This window comes from Lactuca virosa, chromosome 6 (genome assembly GCF_052849685.1).
Source record: "Lactuca virosa cultivar CGN04683 chromosome 6, Lactuca_virosa_CGN04683_v6, whole genome shotgun sequence".
Lineage (NCBI taxonomy): Eukaryota > Viridiplantae > Streptophyta > Magnoliopsida > Asterales > Asteraceae > Lactuca > Lactuca virosa.
In genome coordinates, this window is record NC_136431.1 from 73915495 (window position 1) to 73937044 (window position 21550).

General features: G+C 33.0%; 1 protein-coding gene and 1 pseudogene across 2 annotated transcripts; one reads left to right on the top strand and one right to left on the bottom strand.

Moving 5' to 3' along the window:
- The first annotated feature begins 1207 nt into the window (after window positions 1–1207).
- On the top strand, window positions 1208–3720 carry LOC145121636 (ultraviolet-B receptor UVR8-like; annotated as a pseudogene). Its single transcript, XR_013714601.1, has 8 exons — window positions 1208–1277; window positions 1791–1910; window positions 2018–2099; window positions 2185–2332; window positions 2411–2590; window positions 2660–2724; window positions 2823–3051; window positions 3495–3720. The product of XR_013714601.1 is annotated as an ultraviolet-B receptor UVR8-like (transcript).
- A 9853-nt stretch (window positions 3721–13573) lies between these two features.
- On the bottom strand, window positions 13574–14966 carry RHS18 (root hair specific 18). The gene is made up of 4 exons (XM_079054414.1): window positions 14710–14966; window positions 14455–14634; window positions 14214–14376; window positions 13574–14143 (listed from the first exon to the last, which is right to left on the bottom strand). Exons 1-4 carry the CDS (start codon window positions 14932–14934, stop codon window positions 13704–13706), a joined length of 1008 nt encoding a protein of 335 aa, XP_078910540.1. The 5' UTR covers window positions 14935–14966; the 3' UTR covers window positions 13574–13703.
- Window positions 14967–21550: the final 6584 nt, after the last annotated feature.

The window sequence follows — 21550 nt, forward strand, 5'->3', positions numbered from 1 at the left end:
CATTAAATTATTCTAGTCCATTTTCTTGTTCTTGGATGGCCCATTAATAGCCCAATCACCAAAGCCCAATAGGAAGACTCAACTCAAAGCCCAAGTGAAATTAGGATTTCACATAAAATGACAATTAGGGTTAAGTGTTTCTCACTTAACCCATTAAGGACTTAATTCATTAAGTCCATCACTCTACTAGATAAGTCATATAGTGTGACTGGTGTAATTCACAATTCCATTCCAATGGCCCAAATGTGGGTCCCGATAAGTCTAAGGCCCATATGTCCCAAAATTAGGGTTTTCTAAACCCTAATTAGGGTTTCCAACCCATTCATAGCCCAATAGGCCCAAAACCAAGTCTTTAAGCCCATTAGGTTTCATTAGGCCCATTAGGGTTTCACTAGGCCCATTAGTCACATGTTTGGGCTTTTAGGTCAACGACGGCTCACGGCGGCGGCCACCACCTCACGGTGGTGGTTAGGGTTTCTAGTCCATTTTGTCCACGCATCCAAAAATGAACTACACGCGAGCAAAAGCACACAACCACCCAACACGGCGGTCGGTGGCGGCAGCCACCACCTCACGGTGGTGGTTTGAGTTTCTTTTCATTATTCTTCTTTCTAGTTACATTTTACAACCCAAAAACCCAAATAGCTCACACACATACTAATACAAACACAGACACACACAACCACTCTAGTGGTGGCCGGCGGTACATGGCGGCAGCCACCACCTCACGGTGGTGGTGGTGGCTTCCTTGGTTTTCCAGCCCCACAAAACACACATACACACACTTCAGATTGCAATATCCACTCCAGCCACCCACCTGGTGGCGTTTGGCGACGACAGAATCACGGAGAAGCGGCAGTGGCGGTGATTTTGCGATGACAGCCACCACCTCACGGTGGTGGCAACGTTTTCTGTTGGTCTTCTGCCCCGGAACAGGTCCACACGCGCGAGTGCCCGCTGGAAATGCATCTAAGCACCGCCACCCTTGCGGTGGCGCATGACAATCGGAGAGAACGGTGATGGAACGGTAATCCACGAATTGAAACGGAAGGCGCTTCAAAGGCAAGGCAGCAGTCGGCGGAATAAATAGAAGAAGAAGAGGAATAGTGATCGAGAACAGTTACAGCAGCCGTGGTAACGGTCTCGTCCGTCGTCGGGGTCGTAGTCGGTCATCGGTGGTTCGGTGGCAATGAAACAGTATCGATGAATGTCCTCGTCGGCAGATGGGATGGACGTGGTGGTTCGATGGAGGAGACGGCAGCGTTGGGGTGGGAGGGGTAAGGTGGTGCGGCGCCGGAGATTGAAGGAGTGAGAGTGACGGCTGCTCCTTTATCCGCTAGGGTTAAGGTTATGTACAACTAAATACCCGACACCCTTAAGCATATTACCATAATGTCACAAATAGTCCCTCCCTTCACCTTTTCTTTCAAAGTCAGCCCATATTTTACCCTTTTAACCCCAACATTAAAAATCCATTACAATGTAGGTACAATATTTACCAATTACACCCCTGCTTCCATATTTCCTCTCAAATCCGATCCCTAATTTACCAAACAGCCCCTTAGCCCCAAAATCTCTTCAAATGAAGTCCCAGAAGTTACCATTTAGTCCCTTCCTTCATAAATACTTACAAAACTGATCCGTAACTTACACTTTTAACCCCCGACTTCTAAATTATGCCAGTTAACTCCTCAAAATCACACCTTGCTATATAATTATTGATTTTAGGGCTACTATTCATTCATTAATTTGTTTATTTATTTATTAAATAAACGGGCTGTTACAACTAGGCCATGGCAACTCCACTGATTTCTTTAGCTAATAAAAACATTACAAGGGTTGCATATAAGGCAAATTGCTTGTAGTGACAGCCATTGTTTAGTTGTGACCATGGAAAGCGAGGTGCAGAGGTTTGTAAATTTGTACATCAAGTAGACTTTCTAGTTTCCTAGATAATTTTTAAATCATATGTTATTTCACTTGTTATTTTAATTTCTTGTGTTTGACTTCACTGTAGTTGGGGCTGGAATCAAAACGGTCAAGTTGGTTTAGGAACCATTGAGGACTCTCTTGTTCCACAAAAGATTGAACTTTTTTAGGTAAACTATATTTTCTATCATTTATTATCATTCCATAATAAAAGTGGAAGCTTTATATTTGTTGGATTTTATGTGGTTTAACCAGGGTATAATGGTCAAAATCGGTATTACTTGTGTTGAGCATATTGTTGCTAGCATTGAAGATGAGGATCTTGGGGTTGGGGCCAATAAGATAATTTGGGCTTAGTTGACAGAAAAGATCACACGTTCCTGAGAAAGCTTCAATTATCAATGTATGTATCTACTTTATATATTATTTTCCATCATTAAATAATTATTCAAACAATTTTCTTCTATGTGTGGTATTACAGGGGGAGAAGATGATACTTGTTCCATGTGGTTGGAGGCATACGATCTCTCTTTCCTCTTTTCATGATTTATATACTTTAGGTTAGAGCAAATACGGTCAACTTGGTCATGAAGATTTTAAAGACCATCTTGTCCCTCATAAACTCGAAGCATTACATGGCCAATTCATATCGCATGTGTGTGTATGTGTAACATTTAACTATTTAAGTAATATTGGTTGTGAATGTGATTTTTGATAAGCCATATTTCAGGTGGATGGAGGCACATTATGACATTAACTCCATATGGAAAGCTTTACAGATGGGGATGGAACAAGGTTAGAATGGTAATTTCATAAATATATTAATAATATTATCACCATCTTATGAATATTTTTGTGTACATTTTGGGCATATTGGTATTGGGGACAATCAGGACCATTGCTTTCCTATGCAAGCCAAATTTTCAGATGAGAAGGCACGTCATTTTTCATTTGACATTTCGTTAAAAAAAAAATTTTAAAAATATTGTATCATCAGTAACAAATTTAACCTAATTTATTTATTCACAAAATGTTGTTCAGAAGTCATGTGTATGGAGCTAATGTGTTTTCATGCGGCATAGGTACAAATGGACAACTAGGCTACAAGGAAGCTATTGACAGGTAAATATCCAAAAGTATGAGAATAATTTTATTAATTATTTTACATAAGTTATTATTCCATTATCTTATACATGCTATTAATTCTCCCCTTATATTCCACCAAATATTAGGTCCTAATAAGAATGTAAAGCAGTTGCATCTTTAACAATACTCATGTTTGTAATTGGTTAAAAAAACATTTATAGCCAAATGTCCAAACATATCAGTTTATAGTTTATATTAAGAGATGAATAGTAGGGGATTGCAAAAGGAATGGAATGGTTCATTCCATTTGGAAAAGAAAGAAGTCAAAAAAACATTTTATTTATTTTTTTCTTGTTTATTGTTTAAGAAACTTAGCAATTTATAGTAATTTTTATGAAAGTAGCAGAAAAGATTACAAAAAAGATATGTTTTAAATTTTACTTACTTTTTTATATATAATTTTTCTTGAATGTAACTAGATGAGGGCTATAAGGAAGAACCTGGTGATAATGATGATAAAGATGATGACATCCATGTCCATGAAAGAAAGATTCAACATGTTGGAATGTCTCCAAATATTTTTTGTAGGTAGTGTTTTTTTGTTATGATTGAATCTAGGAATGAAGGGAATGGTTCATTCCATTGGAATATAAAAGAAAATGATGTTTGATTTGTTTGATGGAATGGAATTTATATTATTTTCAATGTGCTACAGTTTAATTAATTATTTTATTTTATATTATAGATAAAAATTATGTGAATATAAGTATTATAAATTATAGAATCTTATGAGTATTTACCGGTACAAAAAGTGTCACAATATTTTTTTGTATTGTGGCAAATAAAAAAGTGCCACTAAAATCTTAAAATATGTAACTAAAAGTAGAATAACTTCTTGAATCAAATGGGTATTCAATGGAACAAAATATATGTCACAAAAAACTTTTCTTCTATTATGACAAATAAAAAAGTGTCACTAAAAGCTTAAAAAATGCAGCGGCAAAAACAAAAAGTGTCACTAAAGGGTTTTAGTGGGAGCGTTTCTAGTGGCACTTATCATGTGTGCCGCTCATTCTATGAAAAGCCTTTAATGGCTTTTTTTGGGTTTTAGTGGCACTTTTTGTATGCCACTAAATGACATATTTTTTGTAGTGAATCTGGTTAAAGAATGAGGGTTTATAATATTAAGTAAAGTAAAGGCCAAAGGGCCCCAAAATTTTGGTTCGCTTAGAGCCCCAAAACTGGTTGTGATGCCCCTGGGTGTGGTGGATCCCTGACTACATCGCCCCCATGTCCACGACTCATAACAACAGCCATGGTGTAAACAAACAAGATCTAAATTGACGTCATTACCTAAAAAATTATTAGATATACATATATAATATATGCTACGAATACACATTATAACATTGTACTTTAAACAATTATATTATGTTGTTGTAAAGAAACAAGATCCATATATTTGTTATCTATAACATTTTATTTTTGTTTTTTTTTCAATTATAGCATTGTATTTTAAACAATTATACTACGTTCTTGTTTTCTATTCTACTAGTTTGTTTTAAATAGCATTGTCAATAATAGCATCCAACCTTTTTTGTTTATTTTTTCCATTATAGTAGCTTACTTTAAATACCATTGTCAATAATATCATCTTACTTTATTTGTTTTTTTTCGTTATAGTGCTTTACTTTAAATAACACTGTCAAATAATAGCATCCTGCTTATACCAAATATACGTACATATACCACATATGCACCAAATACACATACCTTCACATACATATATCAAATACATAATAGCATCTTACTTATACCAAATACATATACTTTCATATACATATATAATAGCATCTTACTTATATCAAATACACATACTTTCAGATACATATACCACATATACACCAAATACACATACAAATAAACATATACATTCCAAATCATATACAATTTTCTATTTCGTACAAATGCACATATAAAAAACATAATTTCTAATTCTCATGTATATATTATACATAGAAATACAAATACACATACATTATATACACATACCACTAATTGTATACACAAATACACGCGCATATATATATATATATATATATATATATATATATATATATATATATATATATATATATATATATATATATATATATATATATATATATATATATTATGCACAAATACACATATACATATAAAAAATACGAGAGCACAAATAAACTAACCTATGATAGCCGCCTTTATGAGATTCAATGGCTGTTTTCAAGATTTTTAGGTGGAAAGCGGTGGTTCTCTCGCGAGATTCTAGCTAGCTGCAATTTCCGGTCTATTAAACACAAATTTGCCAAGAACTCTTAAAAAATCAGAAAAAAAACACTTATCAGTGGTGAGATGAGAAAGCAAAATAGAAACACAAAAACGATGCTTATTTCTTCACCAGAAAAGAACTTTGTCGTCGGAAAATCTCACGTCGTCATCGCTATTATTGCGTGGTGGTCTCCGACGGTCGTGGGGTGGTGGTATTCGGCCTCAATCGGAGTAATTTATGTCGGAATCGTCGGTGGAAATAGGAAGTCGACGAGAGGAAGCTGAAGTGAAAAGGGAAGCAGAAAAGAAAGAAGACAAACACGAAAAGGGGTTATCTACGTCGACTATTACCAGCGGCAAGCAATAATGACGACTCCAAGGGTTATAGTGACGACACACATGGAGGGAAGAAAGCGTGTGTTTTTTCCGACCATTAATGGCGACTATTATCGTCGACAACTGTGTCGCCGGTATTGATTTTAAGCGAAATGGAGCCCCATCCGTTAGATTAGAGTATCAATCAAACAAGTGGGGTTTACCCAAAAGGGTTCACGCGGATTCGGTCCCAACGCATTACCTACGACCCTTTAGCGGCAACAAATACTTTTATGGGCGACTCAAGCATGAGTTAAGTCACCGGTAAAAGTATTTGTCACCGCTAAATGTGTCGCCAACAATGACATGATTTCTTGTAGTGTTGGTCTCTCTAAAAAAATGAAACAACTATATTACCCTCTTTTATTATTTTTATAAACTTTTTTATTGTTTTATTTGTGTATTATTTTATTTAAAAAAATGTTTAATACAAAATATGGGTCCCATCACTTACCTTCATCCTCAACCTTTCTCCTTAATAGCTTCAAAGTCGACTTTACCCTTCCGTCAAAAGACCCCTTTTAGTTACTACCCCCTCCTCCATTGTAATCTAGATGTCTTGATACTTATCAAGATGGGTCTAACCCTCATTGATGCTAACATGAACCTCCCAAACCCGTTTCATCTTAGAATTTAACTTCAAGAATTTTAATTTATCGTGATTACTAGTAATGGTTGCCGGAGGTCTCACATTTACTTGCACTGTTACCATTCAGTTTCACATTCTCACTCTAGAAACTTTCATTGACGCCCTCATCGGACACCGTTTCATCTACATGTTCCAAAACAATAAAGGTTACTAGTGAGATCTGAAGGTTGCAAACATGGAGGAGGATCACCGATATTAGGTATCGTGGTCGAAGCATCGCGGGCATCGGGTTGCTGCATCGATAAGGGATATCAAAGCAAAATCAATGGATGTTGAAAAAGAGACCCCGGTGACAAGAACAATGTTGTTCTCCCACCATACTCCGATCTCCCATCAACACAAGAAAAGCTTGACAACGAGACCTGGGCGACAAAAAGTCAAATAGGGATAAAAACAGGGAGATTTCGATTTCAAGTAGCCTTCATTTTTTTTGTGCTATATTTGAAGTTGATTAAAGAAATTTGAAATATCATTGGATTATGTTTTGAATCTGCTTAAGAGTAAAAACCCACAGTCGTATGTGTCGTATTTATGTATGTTGTAGGTTTATCGACGATAAGAGCAATGGTTTCATATAAGGTTTCATCTGAATGTTTGCTTCAATGATTCCTTTGTATTCTTAGCCTTGGATTTTGATTAAAGGATTTATAAAGCTAGGGTTGTTTTCATTGAAAGTCTAATGTATTGATTTTTTTTTTTTTCTTATTTTGATGGATTAGAATATCCTTTCTGATCTCGATTATCTAAGAATTTGAAGTTAGGTTTGATTTCATCTTAAGCCTAGATTTTTATTTAAGCCTGATTTTGTTGTTTAGGTTTAGGGTTTTTTTTTTGTTAATATATAGTGTGTGTTTTTTGTTAATCGATTCTATCCAGTTTCTTTTTGTGATTAGATCATATTTGGGCTTCATTGATTTATGGTTTCATTGTTCATAAATTGGTGTAGGAAGATGAAGATAAATAGGTTGCATGTAAGATGAAAAAGGTAGGTGCAAGGAAGATCGACAATTTTTTTTAGAGAATGAGGGTGAGGGTGAGTATGGGAGAGGTTTGTGTTGAGGGTGGTGGACCCACATCTATTTAACAAATTGTTTTAATAAGTTAATAAAAATGAAAACAATTAAAATAATATATATTGTATACCGGTCATTTTATGCCGGTCAGTGACCAACAAAGCAATATAATCAAACCATAGGGCCGGTCTGAGTTAAAAAAATAAAAATAAAATAAGACAAAACTACAAAACTGGTCCTTGTGCTTTGCAAAAATCTGTTGATAAGGGCCACAAAATTTCCAATTTGCATGGATGATCCAAAATATAAAAAATTTCATGGATTTGTTAAAATTGAAAGGATTATTTTTCTCTTATTATTTCGTTTTTATATTTCCTTTATTTACTTTAGTATTCAAATAATTATAAAAAAACATAAAATCCCACCCAAACCCACTACACCAGTAACCCTCCCTTTCATTTCTCTCTCTCTCTCTCTCTCTCTCTCTCTCTCTCTCTCTCTCCCCCTCTAATCGTATTATTCATCCCAGCTTCTTCACCCTATGAATTTAAAATCAAAGACCTTCACATATACATACGTAACTGAAAACTTACACATATACATACACTTCACTCCACCTCCCACCCCTCCTATCTCTAATGTACTCAAGAGAACACACACTCACGAACATCTAGTGTTTGAAATCACCATCCACTACTGTCTACGACCACCATCACTTCCTTTAACCACCTCCATCACTACCCAGTTCTCCTCTGCCACCTCTATCTCTGCCATAAGCTTTTCTAGATCTCCTCATGTATACTACCACCATATTTGTTGTCGTCACTCCATCCCATTAATAACCCATATCTCATTAGAGATCTTCGGTCACTACCACTCAAAAACCCAAATGTACCGCCACTACATGTCATACAAACAGACACATGCAAAGCCCCAAAGAGAAGAAATGCATGAGAATATGCATTTTGGTCAAAAGGGTAAAATAAGAATTTTTATGCTTTTTAGGCCAAGTTTGTGACTTATTAGATTAAGACTCATATTAAGTCAGTGAAAAGTGACTTAACAAAGTTGTAGAGTATATCCTCACCTTCGCGTGGATATAATATCATAGAAAACGGGTATAGAACGAATGAGTTATGAAGGTTTGAAGATAGGACAACAATTGTTCCCAAGGCCGTAATGGAATTAGCAATGCACTTTGCTGATATCCTGTTACTAAAACACAAGAAATAGATCCCCATGGCGCGGTGGTGTAAGTATATTGCCTTTGACCGCGGAGTCAAATGGTTACCACAGCGCGATAATTACCCCACCACGATGTGATTTTGACATTAGAACACGGGTTTTAAAACTATTAAGAGCTCATTGCAATCCATTTGAATGGAGGATCGATTGGGAGCTTAAAGGTGGTGATTTTGAGGTCCAAGCTATGCCAAGAGAAGCTAGAGATGGTGGATTGTTACGATTTTCATCATCTCCATATTAAGGTATGATTTCTCCACTTTTAGTGAAATGTGTAGTTTAGTTAGACTGCTTGGTTTGATCAACCTATAGGTTAAGTATGATGCTATTGAGAGTGCTTAGAAGCTTTAACCAAACCTAGGAAGTGATTTCCATGGTGGAATCAATCCAATAGGAGTTTGGGTTTGAATACATAGCTAGTGAATTTATGATTAATGCATTAAAGATTAGATTATAATGAAGGTAGTATGAGATGTTTAATTCAGCTTTGTTTAATAAAATATCTTTTTCTGAGACATATCTACCATGTTGATAGATTTCAACTGCAAAAATGTCTATTATGTCTGAAAAATATTATATTTTTTTTACAAAAAAGTAACATTTCATAGATGACATCTACAAGAATACAGCTATGTCAAAGAAAGTATTTTTTTCGCATATGATATCTTTGAAAATGTGAGATACATTTACAAAAATACAATTTAATGAGTCTTATGTCGGTTTGACAATTTATTTTTTAATGTAGCATGAAAACAATCATTTAGTGAACAAATCAATGTCAAAGCATATGTGTGTAATGTTAGAGAAGCAATACACCATTTAAACGGAAGAAGGATAGTGTTATTTCAGTCGACAACATTTGGATATTATGTCGATGCTAGGGCTACGATGGACCCACTTCTCTGTCACGGGGTTATGTTATATGGGGTCTGATTGTATGCTCAATTAAATTAATCACATAGATAGGGTTGGGCGTTATTTAGTTTTGAACGAAAAATCAAATCACACCGAAACGGAATTCAGACCAAACAAAATCTTGAATTCGGTGTTTCGTTTGGTGTTTGGACCAAACCAAATTACAAATTTGATTTATCGTTTGAATTATGGTAGGGTTCACACTAAACCAACTGAATTACAGAATATAATTAATTAAATATTATATTTATTTATTCTTTAAAAGTTAAATAAAAAAGTGAAAACATATTTTGATATTTCTTATTTCACTCACACATCGAATTTTCAATTCCAAAAACCCAAAATTTTCCACCTTTAATCGCTTCTTCCATCTTCTGTTTTGTTAAAGCATTTAGGGCACTACAACACCTTCACTATGTCGTTGTTGCAATCATACATACTTATAAAGCTAACATTTGTTCTTGAATCTCATGCATTTGAAACCCCCATAAAAATTTGCCAACACCTCATGCATTTGAAACCCCCCACACTCTTTCACATTCAAAGTAATTAATCACACATAATCTCATTCCAAGAAAATCACACACTCTATAAGTTCAACACCTTATATATATATATATATATATATATATATATATATATATATATATATATATATATATATATATATATATATATCATACTATATTATAAAGGAAGCATTTTTCCTTTCACCACATTCATTTGAAACTCCCATGACTTTTCAATTTCTTTCTAATAATAATTATAAGTTTGTTAATAAGTTTAAATAAATATCAAACCTAAAGTGTAATCATATATAAACTATATTTCAATATTAAAATAACATCTTTACTTCTACTTATTAAGTGATGTTTTTTTAACTTTTAATATATTATACTTAATTTATTAGTTTTAATATATTGTTGGATGTAAACCATTATCATTTTAAAGATACAATTTTGCAACAATTTCTATAAAATACATAAATTTTTAATTTGAATATAACATTACAGGGTCAACTTAACATAAATTTTAGTTTAACTTAAACAACCTGAATAATATTTTGTAAATAGTTAAAAGTGTTTAATTGTAGTGTTTTTCTAATAATGATTATAAGATGGTTAATAAGGTTAAATAAATATCAACCCTAAAGTGTAATCATAAATATACTAAATTTTAATTTTAAAATAATATCTTTACTTCTACTTATAAAGTTATATCTTTAACTTTTAACATATTATACTTAATTTATTAGATTTAATATGTTGTTGTATGTAAACCATTTTCAGTTTAAAGCTACAATTTTTTAACAGCTTTGACAAAATACTTAAATTGTTATTTTAAATATAACATTACAATGTCAATTTAAATATAAGTTTCAGTTCCACTTAAAAAACCAAAGAATATTTTGTAAATAATTAGAAGTGATAAATTGTAGTGATAAATGCAAAAACTAAATTGTAATCTCAATTTAACTAAAATATTTCCTAAAAATATTTTTATAATCGTTAAAAGTTTTCAAATAATTAGCTTAAAATAACTTACAGTAACAATAGTTAAAAACAACTCTATATAAATGATTATATTGTTACCTTTAAAATCATAAAACAATGTTTGATGTTTTAAATAATTATAATGATAGAAATTAAAACATTTAGTAAATAAATTTTAAAAAATTAATTAACAATAACAACAACTATAAATAATATTAAACCATATATTATATTTAATTTTATTCATGTGTAACTCGCGGGTAGAAGTCATTCAAACGATAGAGATTATGCAGTTATAATAGATGTATATATATTGTTATATAATTCAAAACAATCAATATATTATATCAATGTAGTATACGAAATATTATATCAAATTTAACAACAACGTTATTGCTATATTAAAAAAAACATATATTTGTAAAGACATCAACTATATAAGTATTTTTGCGCAACGTGCGGACATTCGCCTAGTATATCTTATAATAGAAGCATTTTTCTAAGCACTACATTGATTTGAAACTTATGTCTTTTCATATTTCTTTGTAATAATGATTTTTAATTACCATTTAAGAGTTTTATACTTAATGGTACTTATGACACTAATTGATTAATCTTGGTATATATATAGTTCACATTGGTAGATTATTTTGGTAGGATTTATAATTTTTTTGGGTGATTGTATGGTAGATTGGAAGCTTCAAACAAAATGATTTATTTGAAGAAAACAATTTTTTTTCAAGGTCTATTTTTATATTATGCATGTTCGTCTTTCGAACAAAAACATTGATTTGTTTTATTTAACGTTTTAACATTATTTTTCTTTTACAGGTAATATTGTCTTATATATGAAAAAAATAAGCGGAAGATGATTTTCTTCATTGTATGACAACTAACCGATGATGAACAAATCCGAGCACAATAACTGAAGACTATTTCATTATGTTTGGAAAATAACTTAAGTTGATTTCTTTCTCTTTTCCAAAAATATCAAGACAAGAAGCAAAATAGGTAAGGAAGACTTCGTGAAGATGAGTTATCTAAGTTATTGGTGACTAAAATATTTTTGTGTGTGTGTGTGTGTATATATATATATATATATATATATATATATATATATATATATATATATAGCATATTTTTATAGCATATTTTTATTATTATTTTGAGCTATTATAATTGTATATAAAGATTAGACTTATGCATGTTATTATTTAAATATTTACACATTCAAGAGATTTGTGATTTTAAATATGAAGTGTCGAAAAAATGAGTTTTATCCCATCAATGGTTATTACAACACGATTTGTTTTAGGGGATAATAATGTTTATGTATACCAAATGTATGTTGATTTTTATATATTTTTGTATGATTTATAAGGGTTTAATAAGTTTTGTTGATATAAATGTTATAGTAGATGTTGTAGAGGTTTTATATAATTAAAAGTTGTAGTTTTTTTCCATACTATTTGTTATTCGTTATATTAGATATTAGCATGCAATTTTATACAATCTACACAACTTAATACATTTGATATAAAATTTACACAACTTAAAACGGTTTATAAAATTATCAATTTATAGTAGAATAACCAATGACATAAAACCATGGTTGTTCATAAAACGAACATGGTAACTATATGTTTTGTTTTGCTACTAACATTGGTTTTTCATATATAAATAATAAATTAAAGTTTGTTAAAAGTTATTATTTTAATTAAATGATTAAATGCTCGCGCAACGCACAGAGATTCGCCTAGTTGTCATATACAACACTCGTTGTTGCCCTGGTCCATCCATCCATGGCCCACCCCGTCTCTAAAGTTTGAAGTGTAAACTCTTAACATAGACGCAAGTATGCTAATTAACCATTCTTAACTTTGATTCTACATTAATTGATCTCTCTAAGCAATTTCTACTATATATTGGATCCCATTAAATTATGTTCGATTTAGACCTTAGTTTTGATGTTTGGAATTTTATATTTGATGTTTGAAACATTATATATTTATATTTTAAACTTTTGATTTATTTTTAAGGTCAAAATTTGGTTTCCTCAGTTTTTAAACCTAACCAAAGCAAATCATAATTTAGTTTTTGGATTTGTTCTGGATTTCTTAAACTTTTGTTGGTTTGATTTAGGGTTTTGGACCGAAAAAACAAATTCAATTTCAAACCGAGTAAACCAAACCAAAGAAACATAAAAATTCATAAACTAAACCGACTTCCGCTCTTACTATCTATATTTGAAGCAGATACTTTTAGTGGATAAATTTTTTGTTGAAAATTTGTAGTCTACTCTATTGCGACGCATGGGGTCATTAAGTGTCTAAATTTGCCGTGTCTAAATTTGTAGTCTACTCTATTGCGACACATGTTAGTCTACAACAACTAGACCCTACCGTCGCTAAAAGTTCATCTTCATATGTATCATGGGTTTAATTAACATTCAACAAAATAAAAAATACAAATTTGACTGAGAAATATAACACGTTAAGACATTGATTCTTTAGATTCTACCAAATAACCAAGTCAAAATTCAAATGCTCATTTTAGTAGTATGATAAATGCAATAGGGTTTGATAAGTATTCAAATAACCAAGATTACAAATTAAATGTGTATATATAAATAATTTATAGTCATGAAATAAAATGACACATATAAAATGAATTTAAAATCCATGAAATCCTTCACCCATTAACTAAAGCCATCAAAGTTTGACTGTTGACCGCCCGGCATGATTTCCTTATCTCCCCTTGTGTTCCCGTAAGAACTTGGGTGCCACCCAACTTAACCATGGCTTGACCAAACTTGGTGGTGAAATCAGACGAACCAGCAATGGCTGCAACCGTGGACTTGCTCAACCCATCCGATGCCAATGCTTGATCAATTTGGAGAACTCCCCTACGCAACATTATTTGGGTGTAGAAAGATTTGTCCACCACCGCAGAGCTAAAAGAGTTTTGATCCAAGTTCGCCTTGCCATCAACCGTAGCATTCTGAGGGCATGTACGCCTAAGAGACGTTAGCAGTGCCAAATCCATGGTCGGGTCTGGTTTACCAGTGTTTTGGAAATTGTAAAGACGATCTTGAAAGAATGAACAATGAGCAATTCCGATAGTGTGACCACCTGTAGAAAACACACCCATTAAGCAAAATGTTATGCAAGAACAAAAAGTATCCATGGAATTGTGAATTACCAAGAAGATAGATCATGTCGGTGGCAGTGAGTCCTTTGGTAGCAAAAGCTTTAATTGCGCTTGACACTGATGATGAAGGAGATGGAAGAATTTGAGCATCTTTTGCAAGAGACACACGTCCATCCCTTCTTCCTGTTTGTACATTGTATCTACCTCCTCCACTCTACATGCATGTACAAAGAAAGATTAGTACCGAAGATCTGATGAGATCACTTAATCTTTAGCATTTAGCAGTGCATACCAAGGACACGGCATCTCTTGTAGCCATCACGATTATATCAGCACAAGAAACCACGTCGGGGCACACCCTTTCGACTGCAGTTTTTACAGCATCAATGACATCGTAGCCTCTAACACTTAGATTTGGCGGTGCTGTTTTCTCAGAATTGGTTCCGTCTAGTAAAATCGATGCGTCACATCCCTTTATCATTACAGCGTTAAAATGATTAGATTTTTCTGATACTTTGTTGCATACATGAATGTAGAAGAAACTTACATTAACAAAGCAATCATGGAACTGCATGCGAAGGAGAGCTGGGGTGATTGTTCTGTCGACAAGGAACTTGGAGAGGACTGTTTTTCGTACAATGTCTTCAACATCTGAACCTCGACACTTACCATTGTAGAACCCAAACTGAAGAGCTCCATAGCAATGACCACTGAGGTTCAAGAAGATGAACCCAATTGCGACTACGAATGCAACTGTTTTATTGTTTACCATCGAGGTTCCGTTATGCAGATTGTTGATCGAATTGGGAATGAAGAAAAGGGAACGATTCAAGGGTATATATGAGAGATTAATTATTGGTTGAATGGCTTGCACGTTTTTTTGTTGTACAATGATCGAAAGACGTGCGTTCATGGGGACATTATTGTTTTACACTTAGATTTCTAAGGGCTTGATCTTCCCCAACGCCTCCAAATGTTCAAATATCATAGCGACATATTATTATCATTTCTTAACCATTTGTTAGAACTATCCCTTCGTCCCAAAATAAATTTCACTGCCCTATTTAATTATTTAATACAATTTTATTTTAAAAGAAAATATTATATAATATTTTATTATAAAAAACATTTCATTAATTTAAGAAAAAAATTTATATAGATAACCGGGCTCACATTTTCAAATGCATATCACTTAACACCTACCTATTCTCCCAAAGTAAATTTTGCTGTTCAAGTCTCAAAACACATTTTCCTTTTTTATTTCAAGGTGTTCATGAAATTCTTCCTCAGAAGAGAGTTGTGCATGCTCGAAATTGTTGCATCTGCAATACTTGTATCAAATGAAATGCAATATTGTTCAAACCATCTGCTAGTTGGAGAAAATATTTCATCTCTGTTTGTTTTGGTTTCATAGAACACCTAGTCATACATTTAGTTGATGAGCATATTGTTGGTGGTCTTGTACATTATAGATGAATATATCAATATGAGAGGTAATCACAGCATTGTAATATTATATATCCAGCATTTTTAATGTTCTTCTCATTATTCCTACCGCATTCTCTATACTTTCTAAATATTGGAAGCACGACATAATAAAAAGAAGAATTAGGAACAAAGCAAAGGGTTGAGGGTTCAATCATCAATGAACATCTACTAAATGAACTCGTTACCTATTGTTCGCTCTATTTTTCCCCCAATGATTGAGACACTACATAATCGAGAGCTACAAAATTCCGCACCACAAAGTCACAACTCTTTGAGTGAAGAATCTCCACTTAGCATGTTTGTCGTACCATCAACAAGATTATATAAAAAGGGTGGAAAACAAAAAGTCTTAAGTTATAAAGATCTTCACAAGGCGAATACCTACATTTTACTTGACTATTCAGAAGTTAGCTCTTACATCCTGAAGTTTAATGAACTGCCCAAGGCAGTTTATCTGATTGAACCTGTTTTGAATCTCATAGGTAAATACTTTGCTGCATGGTTTGAGGACAGATTAAATAAAACAGTTCAATCATAATTAATATTATTAATGCATATATCATTAACCAACATAATGTGTGTATGTTCATCAATGTAGTTAATGAATCAGTCATTTGATGGAAGTGATAAACACTTAGAAGTTATAGCATCGAAACCAATTATACACCCAAAATAAATAGTATATCGAAACACTGCGTAAGCAAAAAATTAACTGTCTTGGACTAATTTCTCGAAACTTTTAAGTAAGAATCAGACTCGATAAGTATTGAATCCACAGAACTTAGCCCTGTTTGAGGAAAGTGGTAGTTAGATTAAAGTTTTTGAAACTAAAGTTTTTTACTCTGAATTTTGCGTTTTTACAGTTACACGATCGTGTTTTTATCCTGTAACTTTTTCTGTCCATTCTGGACATCATTCAGCCACCTCGAAGAAAAAACACGATCATTTTTTTATCATGCAACATTCGCAGAACTTTCGAAACAAAAAAAAAACAAGAATCGAGGCTTTTTTGCCAGACGTGACGTGTCACGCTAATGAACATGACGCGTTAGTTGTTTTTTGTGAAAAGCCAAAAAATCAATTTGTGAAACCTCATAAGCAAAACACGATCACATATTCTCATTAGACTATCATATGTTGGCCCAGAAAACACGAAAATAGCAGCCTACTTCATTCAAAGTCAGTCATACGCATTTTTCGGAAATTTTGTATTTTTTATGATCGCATTTTTCGAAAATGCGACCATTTAAACATCGGAATCCGTATCTGACTCTTCCTACTATCTATAAATACCCTTTGTAACTTCCAGATTAAGTCAAACTACTACAAAGCCATTCCATTTAAATTCTTGACGATTTTCGGCGAATGTGACATTTACTAGCAATTTACAAAGATCTTAAGATTGTGACTCGACCATTTACTTTTGTTTTTATCATTTTTAGTTTACAGTCTTGCTATTACTATTTAGATAATGTTTTTAGCAATGTCTTGCTAAAATACTAGTTTTTAGTTTTGTACATACTTCACTTTTTATGCAATTAATATAAAATTTGATTTTTAATTTGTGTTTCTATCTAATTGTTTCACTTTTGTGCTTCATAAAGGTTTGATTTTTAATTCTTTTTAGACCGTTCACCTAATTAGGATTAAATCATTCTAGTTAATCGACTGTTAAAATCTATAATTGTGTGATCATCTGGGAATAAGTAACAAGTATCATATTGGTTCCGCGTTGGGATTTAATTTTGATATAAACTGAAAATCACATATTTTTACACTTTCAAGCTTGTGAGAAGTATTGAATATTGTTGGAAATTTATACACATATCATAATGTTGATTTGTTGATTTAATTAAGAGCTTATTTAACAAAGTTAGTAAAAAATTAGGATTAAATGAAGAACTTATTTTGGTTAATTATATTCATAAAGAGAATTTAACAGAGCTTATTAGTAGTTTTAGTATTAGCTTAGATAGAACACATTTTAAATAACTAGATCTTGATTAACTTGATAATTAGGAGAGTCACAATAGAACAGAAACACTTTTTTATTACTAAATTTTATTTATTTTATTTCATTTCAATTTTTTGTATTAATTAATAAATAAAACCCCATTTATGTATTTTCGTACTTGACTATTATGTGTCTTACACGAAGAAGCATTAACTTTTACATTGTGTCCATGTGGATTCGACATTGCTTCCCTTTGTTATCCTCTTGTGCATTCAAACAATGATTTTATTTGTTTAAGCGTAAACAACACGTTTAAACCCCATCAATGCTCACATTCATAACATTTTTTATGGTGTTGGAACATTGTACTTTTTATTTCTATTTTACACATCAGTGCTCAAATTTCTAAACAAATTTGGATCTTTGGGGAAAATGATGGAGAAATCATAAGGTTGAATCAAAGGGGGTTATTCGAGCCTTTTATGTGGTTGGTGAAGGCATTAACATTACAAGGTCTACGAGCCATATGAGGAGCTTATGGGGGTGGGATTTCAAACCTTCATATCAAGGTGGACATATATGAGATTATCTTTAACAACCTATTCGTCAATAATGTTAGGACAATAGGCCAACAAAGACGAGTCTAGTGTTGGCAGCTGGTGGGTGATGGGTGTTATTTTTTCTCGTCCCTAAGAAATTCACTCGATATAGCCTTTGTGGAGACTATTTGGGATAATTTAGTTCCTATAAAAGTTAACATGTTATTTGGAGAATCATAATTGGTCAACTTCCAACTAGGATCAATTTGCCCAGAAAAGGGGTTAATATTAGAGGTAATCTTTATCCCAAATACAAAATTATAAAGGAAACGTCTCTCTTCCTTGTATATTCATCTGGTAAAGAAGTTAGAATTAAGATTCATGATGGCTGGTGGAAGTAGTTTCTTATTAGTGTCATCTATCGAATCGAGTGGTACGATGGAACTACTCACATGAGGATGCAAAAAATAGTTAAAGTGATGTTGGTGATCATTAGCAAGGTGTACTTGTGGTTTCTTTAGAATCGCAAAAATCACATTGTCTTTGAAAACAACCCGACTTGTATTAATACTCTTGGTGTAGATGTGAAAACTATTTCTTTTATTCGTTTACACTACAAAAAAATCGGTGCAATAGGAGTGACAAAAGTCATCACTAATGAGGTGACATATCATCGCTATTGCCTCTAGCGGTGACATGTCGCCGCTAATGAGTCGTCGTTATTTCCCCGTTGCTAATGCTCTTTTATCGCCACTATGTCTCTATTTCAACGTTATTGGTTATTGCCATGGATGTTGAAGCTATGGCACCTTCTAATCACGTTTGTTTGATTCTAAACTCTATAGATTTGAGCTTCTCATCCACTATTATTATGTTATAAGATGCCTTTATGTAAACCATGTAGATATTTTAGATGTATCATCATCAAAATAATATGTTTCAGTTTGGTAATTTGTTAAAAACATCATTATTAAACTACTTTGATTCAAATTTATCATCCTCATCAAGAATCAAAGAACTAGAAGCAATGCTCTTTTTAGATTTTTAGAATATAGTTTCTTTTGACCATGTTCCTTTCCCATATTGTCCCCCATAAAAAAGATGGCATTATCTTCTTGCCCCCACCAAAAAAAAGCATCAACGCCTTCTTGCTCCTTAGATTCTAACTGGAAACCACTTGCTCGCAACATTGTGGCTTCACGTCGATCTTCATATCCTTATATGCTAGCATTTAATTTATATTTTTACCGATGTGTCGTCTTCCTTTATGACACGGCCTTCCTTGATACGCATTGCGTGTCGTAACAGCGCATCGTAAATGCGCGTCGTCTATAGACGACGCGCAAAAGCGTGTCGTCTCTCGTTATGACAGGGTCTTCCTTGACACGCATTTGCGGGTCGTCTAAGCGTTTTACGACACGCATTGCGCGTCGTAAAAGGTTGTTTTTCTAGTAGTGCGGAAACCTGCTACTGGTTTTGTTCGAGGAAGAATATGGAAACCCGCTAAACATTTCATTAGATATTGTTTTGATTATGAACTCTAGTTTGTTTTGTATTAAACATCTAAAAGTTTCAAATGACATTGTATTTGGTAAACGGTCGATAATTTAAGATATTTTAAATCTTTGGATATACATATGTGAAATGTTTTAGATTTAAATTTACAGTTTTTGTTTTATTGTATAAAAAAATTTTATTGTATATAAAAATCCTGAAAAATTAAACAAATCACAGGGGCATAAATTAAACAAATGATAGGGGCATGGCTAAAATCTGTAAAATATGTGTAGAACCTATAGGGACGACTTATTGTCTCTATAGGGATATGTATGGCGACAAGAAGTCGTTGCTATAGGTTTACCTACATCGACAACAAGTCGTCGCTATAGGGTTGGCTATGGCGACGAAGGCTTTGGCGACGACAACAGAATCTAAAGCGACGAAACTATGGCGACGAGACCTATGGCGACGACATGCCGTCTCAGGGGGTACAGGGACGACTTTTGCACCCTATGGTGACGACTTTCGTCGCCCCCATAGGTCTTTAATATTGTAGTGTTAGAAATTCCCCCACCAAAAAAAAGCATCAACGCCTTCTTGCTCCTTAGATTCTAACTGGAAACCACTTGCTCGCAACATTGTGGCTTCACGTCGATCTTCATATCCTTATATGCTAGCATTTAATTTATATTTTTACCGATGTGGGATTGGGTTTGCATCCCAACAACCCTCCCCTCAAACCCAAGGTTCATCAAATCCAATCCTTTTTCATACATCTGATACTCTCAGGACACACTCACCTGACCTGGGGCCATTAGGAAGACTTTCGATACAAGGCTTCAAGATCAACTTCGTTGGACCGGGAATTATCGAGGATTGCGCCACCTATACCAACCATATCATCTGGGCTTCGTAGCTCTGATACCATTTGTTAGGATCGCCACTAACCCGACCATACTCAACATAGAAGAACAACAAGGTTTTATTTTCTAAAAGTAATTGGTGATGAAAGGGATTACCCATTGCCTTATATGCTAGAATATAGTTTCTCTCTTTATTGATGTGGGATTGGTTTTGTTTCCCAATAGTTCCTACCATTTCCAATTCCAGAATTCATATGATAGAGTTTTAAAGGATGGTGGCGATAGCTATCACACAGATACAACCCTGTCTAAGTAAAGACGATGATTAACATTTCTTTTGTATGCCTTGGATCATTTTAAACATAACACATTGATCTAGTTGTACACTAAGTAATAGCAGCGACACAATTAGCGGGTAGCGGTGACTTCGTTAAGTGGTATTAGCAGCAACAAAAAAAGATAGGGGTGGATTTAAAATCCTATGTCGTGTACTTTCTAACATACGTTTTGTAGATCACAAGTGTTTCTATACAATTTTTGTTGTTACCAAAAATTAATAATAATAATAATAATAATAAGGGAAATTTTTGATATAGTCCTAATATTTTGGATCAGTTTACGATTTAATCCTAACATTTAATTTTATACAATAATATGTCATTTTCTGTTGGAAAAAATAATGATTGTTTTGTTAATTTGGGCAAAATATAAAATAATCAAGAGTTTTTTGTTTAAAAAATAAAAATTAAGATTAAACCGTAAACTAACCCAAAATATTAGGACTTCATCGGAGATTTTTCGTTATTATTATTATTATTAGTTTTTTGTAACAGCAATAAATTGTATAGAAACACTTGTCAGGTGCAAATCGCATGTTAGAAAGTACACGACATAGTAGATGGCAGAATATCTAAAGTTTATCAAAATCAATGTTATCAAATGTGAACTTGGTTAATGAAAACAATATTTTGCCAAAATAAATAAATTAAACTAAATTAATTGACACATATCACTTTGAGCATTATGAATTCAACAAACCAATAG